Source organism: Podarcis bocagei (assembly GCF_964188305.1).
Source record: "Podarcis bocagei genome assembly, chromosome: 14".
In the NCBI taxonomy this organism is placed as follows: Eukaryota; Metazoa; Chordata; class Lepidosauria; order Squamata; family Lacertidae; genus Podarcis; species Podarcis bocagei.
In genome coordinates this window covers 31,869,053-31,894,911 of record NC_138139.1, presented here as the reverse complement: position 1 = coordinate 31,894,911, position 25,859 = coordinate 31,869,053, and the positions used below count along the sequence as shown (strand labels likewise).

The 25,859-nt window shown below is 46.6% G+C and overlaps 3 protein-coding genes across 5 annotated transcripts; 1 reads left to right on the top strand and 2 right to left on the bottom strand.

Moving 5' to 3' along the window:
- Window positions 1-2,021: 2,021 nt before the first annotated feature.
- MLST8 (MTOR associated protein, LST8 homolog) lies at window positions 2,022-10,922 on the top strand. 3 transcript variants are annotated; one of them, XR_014002154.1, is made up of 10 exons: window positions 2,034-2,382; window positions 3,516-3,655; window positions 3,770-3,821; window positions 4,840-5,002; window positions 6,351-6,426; window positions 7,075-7,227; window positions 7,666-7,790; window positions 8,308-8,471; window positions 9,218-10,625; window positions 10,676-10,922. XR_014002154.1 is itself a non-coding variant. In XM_081170926.1 (9 exons), the coding sequence occupies exons 2-9, from the start codon at window positions 3,527-3,529 to the stop codon at window positions 9,334-9,336; spliced, it is 978 nt and encodes a 325-aa protein (XP_081027052.1). In that variant the 5' UTR covers window positions 2,022-2,382; window positions 3,516-3,526; the 3' UTR covers window positions 9,337-10,922. The 3 variants fall into 3 exon arrangements, 2 of the variants coding, with proteins under 2 accessions (XP_081027052.1, XP_081027051.1); XM_081170926.1 differs by having other exon boundaries at window positions 2,022-2,382; window positions 3,773-3,821; window positions 9,218-10,922; XM_081170925.1 differs by having other exon boundaries at window positions 9,218-10,922.
- Window positions 9,387-20,524, bottom strand: BRICD5 (BRICHOS domain containing 5). Its single transcript, XM_081170949.1, has 6 exons — window positions 18,399-20,524; window positions 16,799-16,930; window positions 15,905-16,057; window positions 14,762-14,869; window positions 12,279-12,432; window positions 9,387-11,461 (listed from the first exon to the last, which is right to left on the bottom strand). Exons 1-6 carry the CDS (start codon window positions 18,435-18,437, stop codon window positions 11,367-11,369), a joined length of 681 nt encoding a protein of 226 aa, XP_081027075.1. The 5' UTR covers window positions 18,438-20,524; the 3' UTR covers window positions 9,387-11,366.
- A 141-nt stretch (window positions 20,525-20,665) lies between these two features.
- PGP (phosphoglycolate phosphatase) lies at window positions 20,666-25,819 on the bottom strand. Its single transcript, XM_081170934.1, has 2 exons — window positions 24,973-25,819; window positions 20,666-22,947 (listed from the first exon to the last, which is right to left on the bottom strand). The coding sequence occupies exons 1-2, from the start codon at window positions 25,568-25,570 to the stop codon at window positions 22,622-22,624; spliced, it is 924 nt and encodes a 307-aa protein (XP_081027060.1). The 5' UTR covers window positions 25,571-25,819; the 3' UTR covers window positions 20,666-22,621.
- Window positions 25,820-25,859: the final 40 nt, after the last annotated feature.

Here is a 25,859-nt window from a genome sequence, read left to right as displayed (position 1 = left end):
AACAATATGGCACTAGATCCTTATCCCTCTTGATCTCTCAGTACAATTTATCCTGCTTGACTCCCCTTTTACCCTAGGACTTTCATGTTTCTTTTTTATTCCATTGTCATTATTTGTGAGCGTGTTTTTTTTTACTATAAAGCAGAGGTCAGCAAACTTTTTCAGCAGGGGGCTGGCCCACTGGCCCTCAGACCTTATGGGGGGCCGGACTATATTTGGGGGTGGAATGAACAAATTCCTATGCCCCACAAATAACCCAGAGATGCATTTTAAATAAAAGCACACATTCTACGCATGTAAAAACATGCTGATTCCCGGACCGTCTGTGGGCCGGATTTAGAAGGTGATTGGGCCGGATATGGCCCCCAGGCCTTAGTTTGCCTTCCCATGCTATAGGAACAAGTAGAAACAAATTGAGGTTTACAACACGCAGGACAGAGCAATTTAAATCCCCAGCAATGAAAATCATTCCAGGGGGGTGTCAAATGCACAATTGTGCAAAAACATGAGAGTCATTTCGCTATGTTCTTATTGAAGCCAAGTATGACTATACTGTATACTGGAGGAACAATGGGATGATTATATTCTGCCTTATTAGCACAGGAGATAAAGTGATGCCAAATTGCACACAAAAAATTGTCCTGTGTGCTTTGTCCCCTGACAACCTTTTAACGCTGGAGAGATCTTTTCAAGCGAGGCTGCTTGCCATATTTTACTAATAATTTAGATTTGTCAAAGGGAAGGTTTCCCCAGAATTTAGCAGCAGACACCAAAAGGTGAGTAACAATTGGGTTTTGAAATTGTGCTGCTGTAGTAGAAGGAGGTAAGTGGGAAAAAGGCAGCTGTCTGGAAGAGGGAAAGTGGGGAGAGGTACTGCTCCCCTTGTGAAAGCAGTTGTCTCTAAGAGGCTGGCGTCTTTGGGAGGTCATTTTCATCAGGCCTAGGCTCACATGGCACTATAGACACCAGCCCAAACCTGCCCACCTTAAGTTGTACCTGTGCTGGGGAAGTGAGGATATAAGGCCAACCTACCAGGGGTGACCCCAGAGGAGTTTGTCTCCTTGGGGTGCAAAGAGAGCTCACCTGTTTCAGGTGTGTGTGTGTGTGTGTGTGTGTGTGTGTGTGGTGTTGTTTGTCTATTTCTCTGGGGGTTTTGCTGTGGTTTTTTCCCCTAGGCCATTTCCGAGGTGAGAGGCTGGATGTTTTGATTTGATGTAATACTTGTACTTCTGCTTTTCCAGCAGCAAATGTTGAGTTCCAAGTGGCACCAAAAAAACGACGATGATTAGAATAAAAGAATTGTGGAGTTGGGAGGGACCTTGAGGATCATCTAGTCCAACCCCCTGCAATGAAGGAATATGCAGCTGGGGGATCGAATCTGCAAGTTTGGCGTTAGCAACACCATGTTCTAAGCAACTGAGTGTTGCAGTCACTGCAATATCAAACACAGCAGCAGATAAATATAGCTCACAACAAGAACAGATTCATCAAAGCAATTAATACAATTAAGTGAAGTCACACTATAATTCAAAATATGTGGCCTGGATTGGTGTAAGCGAAAGTGGTTTCATGCCCCTGATGTAAGAGTCCAGCCCTGCATGGAACTGTTCCCTTCCTGGGTGTGAGGTAGGAGGGGAGTGTGGCGTTTTTGTCCCAGGATAACTCTCTTACTGGAGGCTTTATGGCGGCCTTTACCAATGGCCTGTCAAAATATGTCCATAAAACTTATTTTCCCCAAGCCTGGTGCCCTCCAGATGTTTTGGACTACAAATCCCACCAGCCTCAGTCAGCCGGTCACGCTCCCATTAGCCCCAGAACCGTACCTGGCTCTGCTGGCTGGGACTGATGGGAGTTGTAGTCCAAAAATCTGCAAAGCACCAGGCTGGGGAAGGCTGTTTGGAGTTTTTTCTGACTGATCGTACTGCGCATGCCTCATTCTAGCCGCGGCCGGTTCCTCTTGCAAATGAACAGAAGGGGCTGTTTTTCTTGGGCGGCAGGCAGGATGAGTCCATAGATGCACCAAAGTGTAGAGAAACATATTGCTGGAGGGAAGGGTGTGCTGTTCTACACACTTACCTGGGAGCAACTCCCATGGAACTTATGTCTGAGTAGACATGTGTAGGTTTCCTCTGTAAAATCCCGGTTTTCTTCATTGTTTAGGTAGGCCTCACAAAAAGGAACTCGGAAGTCAGATACTTGATGTGCATCTAAATTTGGCAACTCTATGAAAAGACATTAGAAACGTAGGACTTGGGGTTTTTTCTTTTGTGCGCAGGCGCGTATTTGCCCTTTGATTTCTTCCGACGCAAGCGTAGTTTGAACCGGGCAAGATCTGGCGTGCGCATGCGCTTTACCGGCTCCCTCCCTACTCTGGTTCTGAAGGTAAGCGTCCTTTTCGCACCCCCTCCCCACCCGCCAGTCCCCAATAAATGGGGCAGGGAATCTCCCTCTGTGGATCAGAGACAGTGCTCTGCGATGAAAATAGAATGTATAATTGCAAGTTTTCATTCTTATTCCAATATTTATTTTAATTTATGTTGCATTTTAATTTTTGCAATCCTCACCCTTTCCCTCTTGTTTGCTTTCAGCGGTCCAAACTTATTTTATTTGCTTCTTGGGTTTAGATGCCCTTTTTCCTCTGAGGAGCTCAAAGTGTCCTCTGTTCCAGCCTTCCATTTTATTGTCACAACTACGCTGTGAGCCATGTTTGGTTTCGACTAGATAGAACTGGGCTTTGAACCCAGGACTAGTCGGACACACTCCAGCTGCTGCAGCACTCCTTGCCTTGTTACCTTTCCTTGGGTGGGTGGGTGGGGGAAGCAGCGATCGGCTGCATGCCACTATTGGTATTTGGGGAGCGTGCTGTGTGCATTGAAGGGGCTGTATAAAAATGAAAAAACAACAATTCAAGGCTGAGCCAATCCATACTGCCTGAATAGCTTGAACCCACCCTCACCCTACCAGCCCTCTCCAGTGTGTGTGTGCTCTGCTCTACAAATTTGATCCAGGTTCCTAACAGTTTTTTAAAAGGGTTTACACACACACTTGGGGTTTCTTTCAGATTCCTGCATCCTCCTTCTGCAGGGACATGGCAACATACATAGACAGACAGAAAGTCTTACAGTGACTCCATGGAAAACAGTGTGACTTGAGCCTGGCTTGTCAGTTTAGCATAAGAACATAAGAATTTGCTTCACTGGGTCAGACCGATAGCCCATCTAGTCCAGCATCCTGTCCTCACAGTGGCCAACCAAATGCCTCTTCTGGGAAGCCCCCAAGCCGGACCAAGCGCAAGAGCCCTCTCCCCTGCTGCAGTATTCAGAAGCATTGCTGCCTCTGACTGTGGGGGCAGAGCATAGCCATTGTGACTAGTGGCCATGTTGTCAGCTCTCAGCTCCTTCCTGGGCAGTGCTGAGTCTCCCGCTCCCTGCAAGTGTCTCTTTGGGAGAAGGTAGGGCATCTCCTCTCTAGCCACATGGGCGGGACTCCTACCTCTCTCTCTTCTGTGTCCTTAGAAACCTGGACCATGAACACAGCACAGGGCACTGTGGGCAGCGACCCCGTCATCTTGGCCACTGCCGGCTATGACCACACAGTTCGCTTCTGGCAGGCCCACAGTGGGATATGCACCCGGACCGTCCAGCACCAAGATTCTGTATCCTTTTGATGCACCAGCTGTAACAGGATTTTGGCTCTGCTAACCTTACTTAGTGTTTCACTATAGCTATGTGGGCCAGCCTGTTCTGTCTTCCTTAACCACATTTGCCAGCAGGTCAATGCTCTCGAGATCACCCCAGATCGGAGCATGATTGCTGCTGCAGGTAAGTGTGGCGTATTCCAAGAGCATGGAGTGCAACCTTGTCTTTCCAACCTTGTCTCTCCAAGGGCATGATGTCTGCAATGCTGATGGCTCTGCCAAGGAATTGTGAGACATCTAACAGTGAATTCTCTCCATGATCACAAAGCTATGGCCTCAGGAGAAGCTAGGGAGGTTATTTCCAGCCCAGAGAAACACCCCCATGCTTGTTAGTTGATGCCAGCCCTACCATCAAGTAAAGTGAAGGAAATGCAACATGCCCCACCCCGCTGCCCTGGTCATTCCTTTCCCCTGTCCTTATTTGGAGTTGATCGATTATATTTATATCCCACCTTTTTATCCAAAGAGCTCAAGGTGGTGCCCGTGGTTCTCCCTCTCCTTATTTAATCCCCAGATCAACTCTGTGAGGTAGGTTAGGCTGTGAGGCAGTGATTGGCTCACATGGTCACCCAGTGAGATTCATGGCCAAGTGGGGATTTGAACCCTGGTCTCCAAGGACCTAGTCTGACACTCTAACCATTAGGCGACACTGACTCTCCAGTTAGGATGGGAGCAGGGCAAGGAAGAAAGGACAGACACAGAAGAGGGGACCTTACTGTTGTTTATAGTGTTGGGATTTACTGTTACAGGGATTCCTGGTTAATAAGATAAACCGCTTACAGTTCATAGAATCATAGAGCTGGAAAGGACCTCATAAGTCTAGTCTAACTTCCACTAAGACATTTATTCCTAATAGAGAATAACTTTGCTTTTAAACCTCCGAAGTTTAGTTGAAACCCTGTTTTTGAACCTGCCGGCGTAGGTCCTACCTACCTGAGTATGAACAAACCAAAATAAATTTCAGTTAGCTGTCCCCATCTCCTTAATACTTGCCGCTGCAGCTGAAGGAGAATGACTGCTTTAATGTTTTGTGGGTCTTGACACGAGTACTTACTCTGCCAGTCGCCCGCGGAAAATTCTGTGCAAAGGTCAAATTTGTGCTTTTGAACTAGCTATGAACTAGTTGGGGGTTCTTTTGACAGGCTATCAACACATCCGTATGTATGACTTGAACTCCAATAACCCAAACCCTGTTATCAACTATGACGGTGTCAGCAAGAACATCACCTCTGTTGGCTTCCATGAAGATGGTCGCTGGATGTACACAGGAGGCGAGGACTGCATGGCCCGCATCTGGGACCTCAGGTAAGCCTCTGGAGCTCTGCTCCTTTTCATAACCTGGAGAAAGGGGATAGAGAAAAGTTTTTCTCCCACTCACTGGTGAAGCTTGTTGCATGTTGGAAAACTCAGGACAGAAAAAAGAAAAGACTTCATCATACAGTCAGTTAAATTATGGAGCTTACACCCACAGGAAGCAGAAAATTAGAAAAAAATAGTAGAGGAGAAAAATATTGATAGCTATTAGCCACATCGGCTATGCTTTGCCTCTGTAGTTGGAGGCAGAAATACTTCTGATGTGCCATTGGCCTGATACAGCATCAAAGCTCTTCTTATGACCATGGATCTGCAAGGAAAGTCAGTGAGTTTGACGATCTGCAAGATACACAGGAGTTTCTTTCCTCAAATCATTAAGCAGCATTGTAGGCAAGAAGGCAGGTGTCATGGGGTCATGGTCAATGGTTCTTTCAGCCTAAATCAGATGCTGTCTCAGTTTAGGCTGGCACCACAGAACTGGAAGAGACTTGAAGTTTGACTCCCGATGCAGGAACAAGGTTGTCTGAGCCAAGGGTTTTCTAGCGTGACCTCAAGCAAAACTCCATCCCACTGAGTTTAATGAGCTTTCCTTCCTAGTGAATTAATTTATCTATAAGAATATTTATATACCAACTTGCAAAAAAATCTGGTGGTGTACAATAAAATCATTTAAAACATCCAGAAATAGTAAGCTCATAGAATACAGAACAACTCAAAATTAAAAGTGGTTATCTAAAGTTTTAGGATTGCAGCCTGCATGCTGAATCTTCATCTAGTGGCTTGCCAGTTTAATTCTTGACAGTCTTGTTTAATGTTACAAGAGAAAGAAGAGTAGAAGGAAGAGGGGGAGAAGTCCAGCTTGTCTGACCTAGTTTGGGAGCTTTGGGAGTGAATAAACTGCTGATTTTCACAGGGGTTGCTGTGTTAGTCTGTTGCACCTTAAGGCAAACAAATTTATAATGGCATAAGATTTGGAGACGTCATGCCACTTCATTGGATGCATGAACTGTTATCCTGAGTTGCAAGAGTGGATATATTGAGGGTGAATTTTAAATTATGATGGGGGGGGGGGATGGATCACAATGTAAGTTTACCCTCTATGTAGTTCAGGAAGAGGAATCTGCACATTTAGGGTGTGGTCCCCTAAGCATTGTTTAATGAGCTCCACTGGGGGTTTGGCCAGGAGATGTTCCTTTGAAATAGAAGATCTGATTGCATAGGAGGCTTTCCTAGTGAGTGAAGTTCACAAAAAGTGCTTTGGAGCTCCCCGGAGTAATGGCAGTGAAGGGGTTATGCTTTGGCTCACCTGTCATTCTGTCTGCGTCTGTTCTGTTCCCAGGTCCCGCAACCTCCAGTGCCAGCGCATTTTCCAAGTGAATGCCCCCATCAACTGTGTCTGCCTCCATCCCAATCAGGTATGAATCACAGAATTGTACAGTTGGAAGGGACCCCAATGGTTACCTAGTCCAACTCCCTGCAATGCAGGAATTCCAGCTAAAGTCACTGACGTGTGGCCATCCAATCTCCAGTGAAGGGGAGTCTGTTCCACTGTCAGATTGCTCTTAGCATCAGGAGGTTCTTCCTAATGTTTAGTTAGAATCTCCTTTCTTTTCACTTGAATCCATGGGTTCAGGTTCTCCCCTCCGGAGCATCAGAAAACAAGCTTCCTCCATCTTCCATGTGACACCTCTTTCAATATTGGAAGGTGGTTCTCATATCACCTCTCACTATTCTTCTCACCAGGCTAGAGAAACCCAAACCAGTCAACATGAAGCCCTCCCATCCACACATTCTAGATACTTTTATTTTCTGACATTCCTGTTCCACCTTTTGTTCCTTGTGGAATCCAAAAGGGTGGGTTTGTGGGTTTCCAGACAGTCACCCACCCAGGCGCTGACCAGACCCAGACCTGCTTAGCTTCAGCAGGGCGGTGGCCTCATGTGACTTCAGACCATCCCCTGGGAACGTCTCCCCTTTCCATGCAGTCTTCCACATGGTGGGGATTTGCAGGGTCTGTGGTCTTGAGAGGTGATGGCACTTTTTGTGTGTATTTCTGTCCACAGGCAGAACTTATCGTTGGGGACCAGAGTGGGGCCATTCACATCTGGGACTTGAAGACGGACCACAATGAACAGCTCATCCCAGAGCCGGAAGTCTCTGTCAACTCTGTTCATATTGATCCTGATGCCAGCTACATGGCTGCCGTTAACAGTTCAGTAAGTGCTGGCTGGCTTTGTGGTGCAGTGATGCGCTACAGCCTGCCTATTGCTTCTCTACCAGCGTCTTGTTTAAAGAGTCCACAGTGGTTGTGTTTGCATGTAGCGCTTAAACCAGGGTTTGTTATAACCATGGTTTGTTGAACAAACCATGAGTTGCCTGACAGAGGAACAAACAAGCCACCCAAAGTTTTTGTTTTCCAGATGCTCTTGCCTCGGGCCACTGTAGCTCAGCGAAGGCCTGGGGTGGGTTGGTCAAACAAATCATGGTTAAGCAAGGCTCATCGGTTTGCCAAACCATAGTTACCTCAAACCATGCTGGGCTGGGTTTGCACATGCCAGTTAGGTTAACTAACTATGGCTTGGTGTCATGTGACAACCAGATCTAAGCCTTCAGACAGATGTCCTCTCAGATGTTTCATTCCCTTCCCATTGCAGGGAAACTGTTACGTGTGGAATCTCACAGGTGGCATAGGAGACGAGGTGACACAGCTCATCCCAAAGACCAAGATTCCTGCGCACAGCCGCTATGCTCTCCAGTGCAAATTCAGCCCAGACTCCACGTGAGTAGGACTGGCTTTCTAGCGTTTCATATGGTGGGGGCGGGGGATGGCATTCCCAGCCCTATCTGCAGATGCCATAAGGCTGCCTGCCTGCATAGCAGATTCTCTTACCACTGAGCTACAGACCTTCCCTATAAGGATTCTTTTTGGGACCCATAACTATGGAAGCTTTCTCCATTTAGTGCCCGGGTGGTGTAGTGGTTGGAGCGTTGGACCAGGACCTGGGAGACCAGGGTTCAGACCCCCCCTCTGCCATGAAGCTCCCTGGGGGAACTTGGGGGGGGGCAGTCACTGCCTCAGCCTCAACCTGCACCAGAGGGTTGTTGTGAGGATTAAATGTGGAAGGGGAGAGCTATGTATGCCACCTTGAGGAAGGGATGAAAATAAACAATACATTCTTTAAAATCCGGCAGTATAAATAGGGACTTTTATGTTATTGGTTATTTTGGGTGACACTTCTAGCCTGTGTTCCACCTGCCTTGCCCCACTCTGACTAGTCTTCCGTCTTCTGCTGCAGGCTTTTGGCGACCTGTTCTGCTGACCAAACCTGCAAGATCTGGAGGACGTCTAACTTCTCTCTGATGACAGAATTGAGCATCAAGAGCAACAACCCAGGGGAAACCTCCCGTGGCTGGATGTGGGACTGCGCGTTTTCAGGGGACTCTCAGTACATTGTCACAGGTGAACAAGGGTGGGCCGACCTTTCCTTGGAGAATGAATAGGAAGGATGACAAGGGACATTAAGCCCCCTGTGGCCAGGCCAAGCTATTTTGGGACCTTATGTAGAAAATCAAACGATGCCCGTCTCATTTCTCCTTCCCACCCTACTAAAAATAGGAAGATTTTGAACAACGTACACATTGTTAAACAGTACAGTGGTACCTCGGGTTAAGAACTTAATTCGTTCTGGAGGTCCGTTCTTAACCTGAAACTGTTCTTAACCTGAGGTACCACTTTAGCTAATGGGGCCTCCTGCTGCTGCCATGCCGCCGGAGCACGATTTCTGTTCTCATCCTGAAGCAAAGTTCTTAACCTGAAGCATTACAGTGGTACCTCGGGTTAAGTACTTAATTCATTCTGGAGGTCCGTTCTTAACCCAAAACTGTTCTTAACCTGAAGCACCACTTTAGCTAATGGGACCTCCTGCTGCCACTGCGCCACCAGAGCCCGATTTCTGTTCTTATCCTGAAGCAAAGTTCTTAACCTGAAGCACTATTTCTGGGGTAGCGGAGTGTGTAACTAAAGCGTATGTAACCTGAAGTGTATGTAACCCGAGGTACCACTGTATATAATTCTATAAATTCTTCATGAAGTAGCTCACTAATTGTTACGGCAACCTTGTAAAGCAGTTCAGTGGCATCCATATATTGCCGATTGTTGTGTGTGTTTGTATGTGTGGCTTCACGGTGTTCCTTTTCCTTCCCCAGCCTCCTCTGATAATCTGGCCAGGCTCTGGTGTGTGGAAACGGGCGAGATCAAGCGGGAATACAGTGGACATCAGAAAGCGGTCGTCTGCCTTGCTTTCAACGACAGCGTCTTGGGCTGAGAAGGAAAGCTGCGCTCACAAGATTGCTGCAAGACTGGTTTTTTTTGGGGGGGGGGGGTCAGGTGTGCAAAGACTGTGTTGCCACCCGCAGCTGCCTTTCTGCAGAAGAGCCGGATTCAAGTAAAATTGAAGCCACCTTAACCATCTTTGCACAGTGGCAGGCAGTTTTAAAACAGAACCCCCAGATTTTGTTTGGTGTAAGATCTTTGTGCAAAAGTATTGCTTAACAAAGAGTGGTTTGTAAGGAGAAACTGTGACACTCAGCACCGATGTGACTGTATGGGATGGATCTCCCAACACGGGGTTTCAACTTGCTCTCTTTGGGGAACTGCTTTTGTTTAGGTGAGGCTGCCCTCTGTTCCTTCCATTCACCTTTGCCCAACGTAAATGGCTAAGCGGACATTCCAATTTATGCGCATACACACACCCATTCTCCCATGCCAGGAGCAAAGGTAGGCTGCCTCTGCTGCAAGCTTGCCACCTCCTGCTTCAGAAGGCTCACTGGAGTTGGAAGAAAAATGGTTTACCCTCATTCCTTTTGTGGTTATAAACTGCTGGATTGGATCAGAGGCCCCTCTAAGCCAGCTACACCAGTGGGAAGCTCACAAGTAGGATGTGAGCACAGGAAAACTCATCACTGTGGTTCCTGTTTTGCAGGGGGTTGGACTAGATGACCCTCTGTGTCCTTTCCAACACTGCAATTCTGTGATTTCTCCTCTGCTCCTGGAGGTTACTGTCTTGACTAGTTATTGATAATCCTTTTCATCTTCCATGAATTGTCTAGAGTAAACCTCTCTCAAAGCCATCCAGGTCAGTAGCCATCACTGCATCTTGTGGGAGTGAATTCCCATAGTTCTACTATAACTTTCTTCTGTCCCTCCTGAATTTTCCAACATTAGCATCATTGGACAATCCGGGGTTGGCGGGGGCAGCATTATGGGAGAGCGAGAGCGTTTTCTAACTGAATCAAGTTGCAAGTAAAAATGCAGTTAGGCCTGACATTCAATGCTGGAGCCAGGCGTGGGGAGAGTGAGCAATGGCTTCTCCCTGGAGCTGCGGGGGGGGGGGGGACCCTGTTCTGGGCTCAGAAGTGCCTTTATTAATTAGCAGATTATTTAAATGCAGCCTTTCCCCAGATGGTGCTCTCCAGCTGTTTTGGACTACAACTCCCATCAGCTCCAGCACCCTATGGCAATGCCATCTGTGACTGACATTGAGTTGTAGTCCAAAAAAGCTGGAGAGCACCAGCTTGAGGAAGGCTGGTTGAGTAACTGAGCTAGCCAAGCAGTGTACCGCTGCCATCCCGGTCCACAGAATTGGAAAAAAAAGGACTGAAAAGGACCTCCAGCAGGGAAGTGTGTTTGGAGAAGTGCAAGCGTGCTTTTAGCCCTGGGGCGTGGGACACAGGAGTTCTTGGTTCCTCTCTTTTCTCTCTCCCTCCCTTGCTGCTATTAATACACATCTCAAGCTGCTCATTTCCTCATTTTTTGTGCTTTTAATTATTTTCACACATGCACACACACCAGGGTAGCTCCTTAAAATGAGTGGTTTGTGGTTTTTCTTAAAAAATACTTTGATTTACAAAATGTTTGTTTGACTCAGATTTTTAACTGGATCTACACCACGCAGTTTCTTCTCCCCACAGACAATTATTTACAGGCTTATAGCTGAAAGGGCAACACTCTTTGTAAATAAAGCAGGAGTATACATATACATACAGTATATACACACACACACACATATGTATATACTGCCATCTTGACTGAGTGTCGCTGTAGTTCAAACTTCCTCAACCTTGTGCCCTTCAAGTGCTGTTGGACTACAAGCCCATCAGACCCGGGAAGCACAGCTGTGCTGATGGGAATTGTAGTCCAAAGCACCCAGAGAGCACCAGGTTGGGGAAGGTTCCTGTAGCCCTTCTTGCCCAATCCAGAGCCCTGAATTGCAACGTGGGCTTGGCGGAGACAGCAGAGCCTCGCCCTTGTGTTCAAGTAGAGAAGAGCAGAGGTGCAGAGGGTGGTCCAGGCCATTCATTCGGGAAGGTAGTAGAAGCAGATGGAGACGCAGATGTTGTTCGGGAAGCAGATGTCAATGCACAGGTAGATGAGCCGCTGCTTTGGAGGACCTACAAGGAGAACAGGTGTGTGACTGGTACGGTTAGTGAATGGACAGCATCCAAATGCAGAGCATTTACTATTAAAACTGATTATTTGGGGGGTGGGAGGCCGCGTATTAACGCAGCTCTCTTACAGAATGTGGAAAAAGGCAACCACCCACTTTCAATAATTTTGCGTATTTAAATTTCAAGAAGCAGATCTTGGGCTCTGCTGCTGTACATCTCCCATCCAAGAAACCACCTGCAAAAGACTCCAGTGTTCCAGAAAGGGTGTCTCCCCACCTCTGAGCTCTTAAGACAGTGGGAGACACCCCAGCTTGTTTAGCACTTTCATCCCAGGGGAATTCAATCTGAGGGACTGGAGCTCTGCTCAGCAGATTGAATGCAAGCCTGAAAGCTCTTAATTGGATACCTGTTGTCCACCTTTCTACATGGTCCTCAGAATACAACCTGGTTTGGGATGATTTTTATTTACCCTAGCTGATGTAGGGGCATGCTGAGAGGCAGGAGTTTTTGAATTAATTATATTGCTATCCCACCTTTCCCTTGAGGAGGTTTACACGCCTCTTCCTCCTCTTTATTTCATCCTCACAACATGCTGCGAGATTCTGCCTTATACAGTCATACCTTTAGTCCATGAAGCTCAGTGTTCTTTACACTGACTGGCAGCTGCTGTCCAGGGTTTTTCAGACTTACTTAGAGATGCCACTGGCAATTGAACCTGGGACCTCCCTGCATGCAAGGCAGGCGGGCTACCACTGAGGTACGATGACCCTTCCCCAGCTGGCTGCGTCTGTTGGGGGCTGGGGTCCAGCAGCCCACTCACCGTCTTTCTTCTTGACCCAGTAGATGGGCGCCTGCCCACACAGGGACCTGACAGCCTCCCCTGCCTCTTCTGGTCGCACCTGCCTCCCTGGCACGATCCCCAGGAACTCACGGTAGTACTGGGTCCTGTCATTGGGAAGCGGCAGCTGATCCACCTTGGCAGGAACAAGAAACACCAAGTGTCAGGGCTCTGCATTCCTTAATCCTTCATTAATGACCATCAAAAGGAAGCACTGAGCAGATGTTGGTATAAGCCAGGCTTCACTCCAGCTGGTGCCCTGCAAAGGTTTTGGTCTACAGCTCATATCACGGCAGTGCTTGCTAGGGATGTTGGCAGTTGTAGTCTAAAACACCTGGCTAAGGCAACCCAGTCAGATGTGCAGGGTACGTTATTATTATTTGGAGGGCACCAGCTTTGAGAAGGCTGGTGTGGACAGATGAACACCAGCATCTAGTTCTGCCAAGGGGTCAGGGACTGGGGAGCTGCAGTCATGCCATTGCCCCAGGCCACACTGACCTGTCCTTTTTTAAAAAAAATGGTAAATATTTTATCTGTCTTATAATAAAACGGCATTGTTCAACCTCAACAAAAAATGCAGAGGATTGCATGCATGCATCCATAAGTCACATATGAGAAAGAAAAGTGGCAAGTGACTGAATCAGTGAATGCATCACCTTCAACTATCCATGGCATAGCCTCTCCTTTAGTAAGTGTGAGGGGCTGGAAGTCTGACGTTAACAGTCTTATTATTACAACATAATGGACTGCTGGATTAGAGCAATGGCCCATCTAATTCGGCATCCTGTTTTCACAGTGGCCAACTAGATGGTCCTATAGGAAATCTGCAGGCAGGATCCAAACATGAGAGCCCTCTCCCCTCCTGTGGTTTCCAGTAACTAGTATTCAGAAGCATTGCTGTCTCCAACTGTGGAGGCAGAGAGAGCATAATTGTTAGCCCCCTCCTCCATGGAATTATCTAATTCTCTTTTAAAGTCATCCAGGTTGGTGGCTGTCACTGCCTCCTGCGGGAGTGAGTTCTATAGTTTAACTTCATGCTGCGTGAAGAAATTGTATATTTTAAAGATTTATTTCCTGCCCTTCACCCCAAGGTCCCTAACATCACTTCTGTTTACACAGCTGACATATGGGAACCAGACCTTTTCAAAACAGTCTTTCATTAACAAGGTTGCCGGGTGTCTCACATTCCTCCCCATTTACTTTCTTCCAAAGTTCTGGGGGAGCGTTGGCAGAGCTGGCCAGGAGCGCTGCCTCCCTGCTAAATGGAAGTGGGGGCGGTAAACCAACCCCACTGAGCTTTGTCCCGACGTTCCTGGCAGAACAGGGGCCTCTGTCTTTCCGAAATCAAACCTCTGCCCTCGCCCCTCACCTGAAGCCATTAACATTTTGTCTGGAGGACTCTTATGCATCATTACTCAGACTTATACTGCTGTGGAATCACTGACAAAAGCACCTTTGTTTCCTTGGCTTACTGCAATTGCCCACAAGTTGGAAAGAGGGTTTCCTCTCCTTGTCTCCGGCCCCCTCACCCGCCACTATGTTACATTTTCATCTCCTTTTCCTTTTACTTAAAGGAAATGGATAGGAGTAACCCACTCATCTTGGCTTAGAAGGCGGAGAGAGAATAGTTTTTCTCCCTCTCTCATAACGCTAGAACTCATGGGCATCCACTGAAGCTGAATGTTGGAAGATTTGGGAAGGATAAAATGAAGGACAGCTCTTCTTCATGCAGTTAACCTATGGAACTCACACCCACAGGAGGCAATGGTGGCCACCAACTTGGATGGCCTTAAAAGAGGATTGGACACATTGAGGGAGGAGGAAAAGGCAATCCATGGCTACTAGTCACAATGGCTATGCTCGGATTCCTTGCTCAGAAGCAGCAATGCTTCTGAAAACGAGCTGCTGGAAGGGACATCTAGCTGGCCACTGTGAGAACAGGATGCTGGACTAGATGGGCCACTAGCTTCATCCAGAAGTGTCATCTTATGTTCTGAATGCCCAACAAGGCTAGACAAAGACATTTTGCTGTTGACCAGAAGGTTGGTGTTTTGAACCCACCCAGAGACAGCTGTGGGAAGGATTCCTGCATTGCAGGGGTTGAACTAGATGACTCAAGGGGTCCCTTTGAAATCTACAATTCTATAACCTGTGGCCCTCCAGTTGCTGTTGGGTTTTCAGATTCAATAGCTGGCCAGCGGTCAGGAATGATGACAGGAGCTGGAGTCCAGGAAGATCTGGAGGGCCACAGATTAGGCACTCCTGATTAAGATTCATCCTAAAGGGAATGAATGATTCCCCCTTTAAAGCCTTCTAAGTTAGTGTCCTTCACCACCTCTTGTGGGAGATGAAATACTCCTGGCTTTCCAGGTGATGCTTCTTCAAAATTCATTTAAACTAAGAAAATAGGCAAGAGTATAAGAAATCTAGATTCTACGGAGGCTGCTTCAGCATTCTATGCTTACCCTGTGTTCTGACAGGTTGAAGGACATCTGGACAGTGTCTCGGTCTCGGTCATCCATCATCCGCAGGTAGCAATTGTTCTGCTCTGAGGGCTTGTAGCAGACGTAGCCCTGAACAGAAGAAACTAGATAAGCCTGTTTTGTTTGTTGGCAGGTTGCTTGATCCACTGACTAAGTGAACATAGTACTGTCCTCTCTGCCTCCTGTAGCACCAGCAATGCACTTGGGGGAGCTAATATGTGGCCTGTGAGAGATGCTGGACTCCCAGTCCCAGCATGGCTGGCAGGCAGAGATGATGGGTGCTGTGGCCCAGCATCACCTGAAGGGCTGTGGGTTAGCCACCCCCGCAATACATTCTCATAGTTGTTTTTCCTGAACTTCTCTCAGGCACAGGCTCCGAGAGTTGCTCCAGTGTGTTTCATTTGCAGAGAGAAAGATGCAGAGGTTTCTGATCTGGAAGCCACATCCTTCCTCAACTGGAGGTTTTGACTTCCAATACTTATTGTGTGTAAATACATACATGCTTAGGGGCTTATGGTTGTGCGCAGAGGAAAATGCACTCTGCACATGCCCCTGGGCATTTTATTCTATCAAAGATTCCTGGGAGGAAGCCTGCTGTGTGTGTGTTCTAGGGGCCTGCATGTCCAACACTGCTCAGAGCGGCTGAAATTTCTGTATAGCTAGACTGAAACCCGCACTTGTTCTGGGGGCCTCCTGCACATCCAGAGGGATGCTCATTTCATTGAGCCGCTTGAGCAGCAGGAGGACAAGAGGCGGCTTGCTCAGACATAGTTCACTTTACTATTTCTAACGCCGGCTCCTCAGTGCTCCACCACGGTCCTTTGCATGCCAGGAAACTGCATCAGCTTCCCCTATATTTATATATAACCTGTTCATTAAAAAATTCTGTGGCACTTGAAGAGGATAAAGGAATGCCACATATATTGCTTCTTTTACCACCACAAAAATCCTGGGAGGCAGAAAGGCCACGAGGATTTCCTATTCAAGTGGCTTGGCCAGGAGCACCCGCCAGCTTCATGGCTTAGGTGGGCTTTGTGGCTGCACCTGCAACTTCTCAGCATTGTGCACCCTTCCCCCATCCCCTTCCTCACAATTTGGAAAGGCAGGGACCACCAGGACACTCACATTCTTGTTGTCAAACAAGACTGATGTTGTTTGGTTACTTGGGGAAGTTATGCAATAAGTAACTGTGTTCTTGGACTTGTTCATGAAAGCCGACTGGTTCATCCGAGACCCTGGTCGGTTCTGGAAGTTTAACCGGACAACCTGCAAAAGAGGCTACGAATATATGCAGTGTTAAGACTGGTTGGGGGTGGGAGAAACTGCCTGGGCTATCGGCTGCAGCAAGATTCTGTGTGCTCCCCTTCCTGGTTATTTTCTTGGGGTTGTGTGTCTAGAACAGCTAAATATAGTCATGGCAACAGCCAGAAAGAGGAAGACTTACATCTTTCAGCTCTTCAGCTTAGAAAACAGATGTTTTAATGGAGTGTTTGCAAGGAGGTTTGTAAAATCACAACTGGTGCAAGAAGGGAGACGACAGGAGTAATTTACTCTTTCTCAAAACAGAAGAACATGTTGCTGATGGCAACGCGCAGGGCAGATGAAAGAAAATGCTCTCTCATGTGCAACACATACTTGTTCGTACATAAATCATTGCAAGAATACAAGGAAGGGGATACAGATAAAGTTTTCCAGTGGTGATAATATAAAGCAATAAACAAATCTAATAAATCAAATCAAGTCCCATTGAGTTCAATGGGACATACTCCCGGGCCAGCGTGCTGAACAGCCTTCTCCCAACCTGGAACCCTCCAGCTGTAAGCAGTTCATGGGAGTTGTAGTCCAAAGCATTGGTGGGGTGGTGGAGTGGGCTGGTTGGTTGCACTGTTGGGGAAGGCTGGTATAGAGGACTGCAACCTTATTTTGCTGATAACTGATGAACAGTTTCAACCACTCCTTGCAGGCAAAACTGGATGGTGAACAGAGTATTGCGTTCCCCGGGTAAGAGAATCTCCTTACCTTGGGAGATGTTTTTGCAAAGCTGAGAGTTGCTGCCACAGCAATGCAGATGATTCCACAGATTAAAATGACAGAAAGAACAACCCAAAATGTCCTGGAAGGGCTTTTGGATTCTGCCGGCAAGGCTCTCTCCTAAGAGCCAAGATAAGCCCATCAGTCAAACAGAAACCAATAAGTTGAACATCAAAAGTATTAGTGGGAAACACCACATGCAACCTTCATTTGAAGGACTCCAACCCTTTCCTATTCTGGTTAAGAAAATGAAGTACAATAAAATGGCATGACAAAAATGCAAACATGGATGTACTTGATGGTTACAGAAGGTGTAGTTATGTGATATAAGCAGCTCAGGGCTTGCCTACCCAGTTTATATGGTTGTAACCTGCCCTGGAACCTAAGGGCAGGTAATTAATAATAAATTATTATTATTAATAATGTTTTGTTGATATGGAAATTAACTCATTCTCATCCCATTGCTGGATGAGTGATCCCTGGTTTTCCGAAAGCTGTGGACTATGTAAAGACAGGTAATACAAGGTAGTCAAAATGTTTTTTGTCATGATCCACAGGGATTCCATGGATCATACATCTTCCTCTTTCCCTTGGTATCTAAGTCTTTGTATTATTTTGGTGTTCAAGTTGTTACTCTGCAAAAGCATAGGGATCTCAAGTAGTGTAGTTATCAGTTTTTGGAGAAGGTCTGGCCTGATTTAAAATCTTTAGTGCACAGAACTGAAATTAAGACAACAATCCTATGCAGGCTTGCTCAAAAACAGGTCCCACTGTGTTCAGAGGAATTTACTCCAAAGTAAAGGATTGCAGTAGAAGATATTTAGGCAGGCTTTTAAACTAAAATGTTTAATACTGTACTTTGCCTAAGTGAATGCAAGAGATTCAGAATATAAAGTATAAAACAGTCTTCCCCAACCTTGTAGTTTGATGTTTTGGACCTGTGCTGGCTGGGGCTTATAGTACAATACATCTGGAGGACAGCTGCCTGACAAAGTATTAGTTTAATGTTGATGGTAAGACTTCTTATAACATATATAAGTTCCCTAAGGTTATGAAAGATTTCACTAAGTTTGATCATTCTTGCATACGGAGTACCTTCAATCTCCAGGAGCACCAAGATCTGCATCAATAGTCCTGAGGTAGGAACAGCCGACATGGTGCCCTTGCAATGTTGTGGGACCAGAAACCACACTACCTTAGACTACTGGCATTGCTGTCTGGGGCTGATGGGAATTGGGGGCCCAACATCTCGAGAGCATCACATCGGGTACCCCTGTCCTGGGGCAATGAAAGGATTTGGATCAGAGCATTCTCTCAATTCCCTTTCTCAACCTGTATCATTCTCTCACTTCTACCCTGATCCCGACGTCCAGAGTATTTTGGTGCCCAAGTTGAGAACTCCAGGCGTCCCAATAATGTGGGACACAATCCATTTGCAAGTTTTCCTGTGTGACTGTGCATCACTCCACTCCTTTAAAAGGAAAAATCCCAAGAGAAACAGATCAGGAACCCATCAAGGGAAATTTACTGGTGCCAAGGAGCGGCAGGTGCTGGGTTGTGGGGAAAGAAAAGGCGGCTGGGTACTTACTGGACAGGGGGTGATGTGGGCCACAGTCTGTTCCTCCATTCTCGATGCCCTCTTTGCTCCTCTGACTCTGCCTTCTGACAGTATAGAGCTTGTGCATTATCAAATCCCTCGGAATCCGGTTTGAAACCTGAGAACATGCCCCATTTTACTGCCCACCCTGGCACCTTGACTTGGAGAAGGAGCCACGTGGTGGTGAAATGTTAGATGCTCTAAATGGTGGGAGGGAACAGAGGCTGCAGAAAGATGCTGTCCTGGGCACGGTGATGCTTTCGCTGTCCTTCCTTGTGAGACAGCTAACACATTCATGGGGAACACAATTGGGGGCTTTGTGTGAGACCTTTGCATTCTGGCAGCCGCCCTTGGTATGGGCCAGACATCTCTCTCATTTGGGGTGGGGGGAGGGAAGGAAGTAAAAACAAGTAGAGAAGAGTGCCAGCCTGCCCAGAGGTCTGAGACATCTGCTCCTGGAGAGAACCTGCCATTCAGACCTGTCACCTTCCGAACCTCTGCAGCGCACAGAACCACAACTCTCCTGAATTAACATGGTCAGAAACAGGAAAAGGTTACTTGATGTGATTAATTATCAAATATAAATATATTTTAGTATTGCATGTTAAGGAAAGGCGTCTTTTTGAGGACTCTGAAGGAAGAGGAAGTAGGAGTCAACTTTGTGATTTCAACCATTTGGGAAACTGGATTGTCCCATTTTAAGATGGCAGCATGGCCATTGACACCAATAATGATCAGGCTAGATGTTAAAAAATCCAAGGGTTTTTTTTACAGAATGGGGGGGGGGGAGAAAAAAGGTTGTTTCTCTCAAGCCATCCTTGTCTGCAGCTGGTCAAGTTTTAAGATGGGAGTGTGAGAGGAGCTAGCGCACTTTCAAATGAGGTACTTTCAGGTGCTGGCAGTTTTCAAGTTGCACCACAGCCTCCTGGGAGGAAGGAGGGGAGAATGGCTGATCATCCATGTCAGTAAATGCAAGCAGCGAAGTGGGCACATACCTATGATAGGTGGCGAACAGGAATAAAGAGAAACTAAAAAATAGAATCCAAAGGCCCATAGAAAGAACCTCTACTTGTAGAGTCAGTGGAGCAACTCACCAGCACTCGCCCAGTTTACTTTGTTTCACGTCCAATGAAATGGTCTGAAGCCTTCGCTATTTCCACAGTGAGCTTGCCCCAAGATCATCTGGGGCAAGGCTATGATGACAGCTTGTCATCATCATCTTATGAAGCACCTGCCATCTTTTGCTTCCAAGCTATTTCTTCTGGCAAAAGATCATACCGCTGTCCTGCGGTTTTTGCTTGAGGCCTATTAGAAAAAGGGGTGGGGGCCAGAAGAAAAATGCTTTCATGCAGACATGCTCATTCTCATAATTAACACACACACTCGTGCATTTCATGGCTCAAAGTTAAGGCTGGACACATTTTCCTCTGGCACCATTTCTCAGAACACCCATTCTGCTCCTGGTCAGCTGTGGCTAAACAGCCCTTTCATGTCTCTAAATAGCTAAAAGCAAACCAGTCATCAACTTTGCGATATGTAGCCAAATACAGGCTCAGGGTGGTGAATTCTTTAAGGAATGTGCTGGCTGGAAGTGATGGAAGTTGTAGCACAAAACATCTGGAGATTTATTTTCACTAAAAATAAGTAAAAACATGCTAAATTAGATCTCTATTGCCTTAGGGCACTAATTCTGAATCCAAAAATTTTCAGAAATCCAAAACCTTCAGAGATGACGTGACAGGCAAACACAAGGCTCAGACCTGATGGATAAACCACAATTTGCCATTATTTTTGAACCTAGTCTGTTTGTGTAAAGAGGTACAGAGTTCTAAAAAGGGAGATTAAGGCTGCAACTGTAAACAATAAACTCCACTGACAACAGTATGACTTATTTCTACACAAAGTTATATAGGATTGCTAGTCTTATTTTACCAAAAAACAATTCTCACTAACCTTACATTAGGAACCAGAAATTCAAACTATTAATTTGAAACGGGAAAGAACACACAGCCAATTTAAATAAAAGAAAAATATTCTTCCCACTGGTGTCTCCTGGATGTTTACAACATTGGACAATTTAGCTCTCAAGCAGGTCTCTTCCACATTCGATCATGACACTACAGACAATTCAAATGAAACCTTATGGAAACAATTCCAATTTTAAAAAACAGGGTAAAAGGCTTATTTTGCATATTATTTTTGATGAACATGAATGAGGTTCATAGCATGCAAAATTAAAAGGCAACAACACAAAGAAAAAAGAGAGACTTCTTGTTTAATATGACTCAAGAACAGGACTGAATTTCCCCAGATGCTTTTACACAGACTGCTTGGTCTTTCACCAGCACAGTTTCACAACAAGGGAAGAAACAGTGAAAAGAGGTGAAAGGCTCTATTGTATGGCTAGTAAGTATGAGCAGTTGTTGACAGGCTTCTAAACAACATTTATCATATATGGAACAATTCCTCAATCTCCCCAGATTTGCATAAGCACAAGTCCTAGCAAAAGGACATCATGTTATTTTCAAGTCAGTCCAAACAGAAAGAAAGAAACCGTTTGCATTACCATTGAAGATGGAGAAAACCTTTAGGCTTACAAATCAGTTCAGCAAGCATAAGAAGAAAAAAAAATCTATTGAGAAACAGATTATAAAGGGTACCTTGCTGGGGGGGGGGTGTTATTGTGTATCTTTAGCACTTCTAAGTGTCAATGCTAATCCTATAATATTTATAAATACAAAATATATTTCACGGTGGACAACACAATTATTGCTGCATCAAAAAGTGGCAAGTTCATGCAAGTTTCAAGTGTCTGTGATACAGGAAGCATAATCTGCACACAATGGATGTGCACACAATTTGGAAAATGAAAGCAAACAAGCATCATCTGTTGTTTACCCCAAGTGAGTGCTGCTTTCATCCTTACATCTCTATATCAGATTTCTTCAGCTGTTATTACACAATTTGGCATTTTGTGTCAAAAGGACAAAACTACCCAGACACTTCAAGAGTGCATTTAATCATGTTTCCTACAAAACAGCAAAACAAAATGGCTTGAACTCCCATTTTCAGCAGACAATTGGTGCCAAGGTGGATCTGCAAAGGACTTCCAATGTCCTCTGAACAACCCACTATTAATATCTTAATAGGAAGCACAGGACAAGTTACTGTAGTTGCTTCATCAGCACTGACTTCAAAATGGCTTGAACGCAAAATGGCACGTATTTATGCCAGAGGATCCCACAGATGGTACAATTTATGCTTGGGATCATTAACTACTACAACTTGTAGCAAGACCTTCATGTGACTGTGGCATTTTTGTAACTTTGCATGTGTAATTCAACCATTAGCACAATTTGGGAATCCTCAAATGATCCTTACTTAAAATGGTACTTCATCTTGCAGACTGCACAGGTATTGCTGTGGTATATACTGAAGAACACAAGCAAGATATTTTAGAAATCTATTGATATTTCCCCTGAACAATAAATTCTATTTTTGATATATTATAATTCACTTTTAAAATAGATATCTGTTCTTCACATCACTATATATATATTTATATTTATACACACACACACCTACTATCTTAGAGGAATACATGAAACACGACAGTATCTTTTGTGTTTTGCATATTGAAGCAAGTGCAAATGGCTGTGTGGAAAGGCGGAAGAACAAAATTATTGAACACACAAGTGATTTTCTATTTCCTGAAATCACATCTGAAGCAGGCTGCCTAAAACCGGGACCTGAGTAAGCATCAAAGCCAAGCTTAAAGTCAAGTTCTACAGGTCAGAAAAGAGCAATTGCCCTCCTACTGCTCAGTTCCCTGAATTTCCCACAGATGAGGATATAGTTTCCACAAAGAACCACAGTGAAAAGTTTTAAGAGAAGCCTGCCCAATCCCTTTAACCCAGCTGAGCAAGACTCTACCCTGATGCCATTAACACTGCGGTTGTTTAAGACATACTTAATGCTTCACAACATCTGAAAGCTAACCAACACAACACACTTCCCTCTTTGTTCCAAAGTGCATTTTAAAGGAATTTGTAAACAGAGACCTTGAATTCTAAGTTACAAACTAAAAGTCTCTGAAGTTGCAAGCAGCAATCATGTGCATTGCAGTAACTGAGGTGATACTACCAGCCTCAAGCCACTGAGGGTGCAGGGGGTGGGGAGAAGATACATGTTAAAAGCTGGAAAACTTCCCTTTTTTAATCCTGGAGGATGGGGAGAAGGTCGGCTATGCTATCAACATAGTAATCGGGGACTAGGTTTCTCCGCTCAGGACAGTCACTCTCTAAGTGACCTTTTACTTCTTCTAGGGTGGAGACCCCTGTGAGGGTCAGAAGAGTTGTCAAGCCGCAGTTGTTGCCCATGAGGATGTCTGTGTCCAAGCGGTCGCCAACCATGATGGTGCGAGCAGGATCAATGTTGAACTCCTTGCCCACACACTCAAAGATGTAGCGGCTGGGCTTGCCGATGATGAATGCTTCACGCTCTGCTGCAGTCTCCACTGCTTTGACAAGGCAGCCAGTTCCTAAAAAGAGAAGCAAAGCAATTGTGAGCCAGATACAGAACTGAGGAACAAGTGCAAACCCCAAACTCATCTCAGTACAGTAGTCTATAAAGCCTGTCAGTGAGGGAAGCCAGTTGTGAGAACCCAGCTATGTTGTACTACTAAAGAAGGCAAACACTAGTCATGCACTGAGCAATACCCAAGCAGAGAATCATACAGAAAACAGTGTCACTCCCACATTGGCTGAACAATGTAAAGTCCTGTTCTTCAGAAATGTTAAAGGCAATCTTTCAGGTCAAATCTGCCAAGTCTCACAAATGATCCCACCCACCCCCAGCCCACACATCTATCCTAATCTCTGCACCATTTTAAAGTAGCTGCTGGTACTCCACAACAGCCACTAGTTGGTACACCCCCCACAGCTAAAGACTGACTTAGGATGGTCATACCATGGTGTGTGACAAATGCTGAAAAGAGTTGGGAAGTGACCCAATTGAGAACAAAACAAATGTGAGGCTACCTTTAAGGGGCTGAGGTTCTAGAGCACAGGGCAGTTTTTTCCCCCTGAAGCAACTATTCACCCAGATAAAATACATTAAACATTTTTAATGAAAACATCTGCCCACATATCAGGAAGCAGCTAGTGTGGTGGGCCTAGCAAGTTCCTCCTCATCAGAAACGCCTCCACCTGTCTGTACCCAATCAGAACTTTGTCTTCATTTTAGGCCTCCTCCCTCTCTTTCATGTGTGTTCACCCACTACCAATGGTTTCTCTGCTTCTGCTTTTCAAGTCTCAAACTCTTTGTCCAACCCAGACATGGAGACCCTATGACCCATGGGCCTAATTAGGCCTGGCATGGGTTCCAGATTGGCTCACGAGGCCATTTCCCCCAAACCATGAACACCTACCACACACACACCAAATGTGACATCAGGTGAAAGACAGAAGGAGTCACAGCTTCCAATACATAATCTAAAAACTGAATTTGGCACATTCTGCATGCAGGACAAGAGCTCTACTATTAAGCTACAGCCATTCGCCAAGCAACACCTGAAGGGCACTAAGTTGGGAAAGGTTGTTGCAGTGTGCAGCCCACATACCGTAAAAGTACTGATCATGGAAAGCAGTTACCAATCAATGTGGCAGGTCCTGAACTAGAGAGGCTAATGATCTAAGCATAAGGGAGCATTCTCTGTTCCTGTTACAGCTCCCATCATTCCTCACACTTAGCCATACTAATGAGGGCTGACAGGAGTTGAACAAATGGGCTAGAGGAAGCTTGGATGAGGGTTAGTCTTGACCTGAGATGAAGCTCTCTATGAAGCTCACTGAGTGATTTTGGACTGCGTAATCTATCTCAACAGGGTAGTGATGATAAAAATTGGGCTTCTTCTTCTTCTCAACAGGGTAGTGATGATAAAAATTGGGCTGGATTTCAAAAATGGCTTCCAATACAAGGTCAGTATAACAAACCATTAAAACATTAAAAAGCAACATTCCTGCAGGGGAAAGGCAAGGGAGACACTTTGCTTACTTGCTTACTCAGCCTAGGTCCCTCTGGGCCCATCACATTCTGCATGCACTCAGATATAGCCAGACACAGGCCACATTCATACCATACATTTAAAGCAGTACACCACTTTAATTAGTTGTGGCTTTGCCCAAAGACTTATGGTAGCCATAGATTGTTAAGGGTGCTGAGCATTGCTAGACCACCCTTCGCTTCACATAGCTACAATTCCCAGAGCTCCCTGGGAAGAGGGACTGATTGTCCCACTACACTGTGAACTGAGGCAACTAGAGGTCTACTGACAACTCTCGGCACCTTTAAACCACAACTCCCAGCTTTCTTTAGGGAAAACTATGGCTGTTCAAGTGATATTGTAGCGCTTTAAATGTGAGCGTGTGAACGTGTCCTCCGTCACGTCCTATGCTCGCTCTGCCACCTGTGCCCTTCCGGACACAGGGCTGGAGCTCAAATGCGGTCTGACGCACTTAAGCAAGCGGGAGCGCGCAAACATACACAACAACACGCGTGTACGCACCGGGGACGGCGCTCCCTCCCTCGAGCGGCAGACGGTTGTCCCGGTTGGTGCCCACCAGGAGACACCCGTCGCGCATCAGGTAGCGCAGGGCCAGGCAAAGCTTGCCGTAGCTGAAGTGCTCGTCGTAGCCCACCAGCACCGCCCGCACAGAAGGATCGAGCGGGGCGCGGGAGCCAAAGTTGGCGGACCCCGGCTCGGGGGCGGGGCCCGCGCCCAGGTGCGCCACGCCCACCGCCTCCAGCTCGGCGCTGAGGGCGGCCCCGCCCAGCACGTAGGCGGCGCCCCCCGCAGGAAGGGCGTGGCTCAAGTAGCGCGCGGCGCAGTAGGCGGAGCCGAAGACCTGCCGCGTCTCGGCCGGCGGGAAGCCCAGGCGCTGTAACTTCTCCACGTAGGCCTGGCGCGTGCGCGAAGAGTTATTGGTCACGTAGCACAGCTGCTTCCCGGCGCCCGCCAGGCGGCCCAGCGCCTCCGCCGCCCCGGGAATCGCCGCCTCGCCCCGCCACAGCACCCCGTCGCAGTCGAACAGCACCGCCTCCGCGTCCCGTAGCGCTGATCGCGCCGCAGCCGACGTTCCCAGCCGTTCGCACCGCTTCGCCATCGCGGACCTGCTCAGATGGACGGACTGAGAGAAACCGGCGCTGCTTTCTTCTCACGACTTCTCCTCGACGTCGATTGGCTGGGAGGCGGCGCGAGCTGGCGCTGATTGGGCGGGGCCGGCTTTTCAGGCTCCGCCTCATCTTGCGCCTTGAGGGAGAGAGTGAGGTGACCGCAGCCTTTAGACCCCTGCCTGAGCCCCGCCCGCCGTAGCTGCTTATTGGCCGAGATGAAGCGAAGCCACTTTGCTATTGGGTGAGACGCCGTCTCCTCGCTTCATTTGCTCGGGCTTC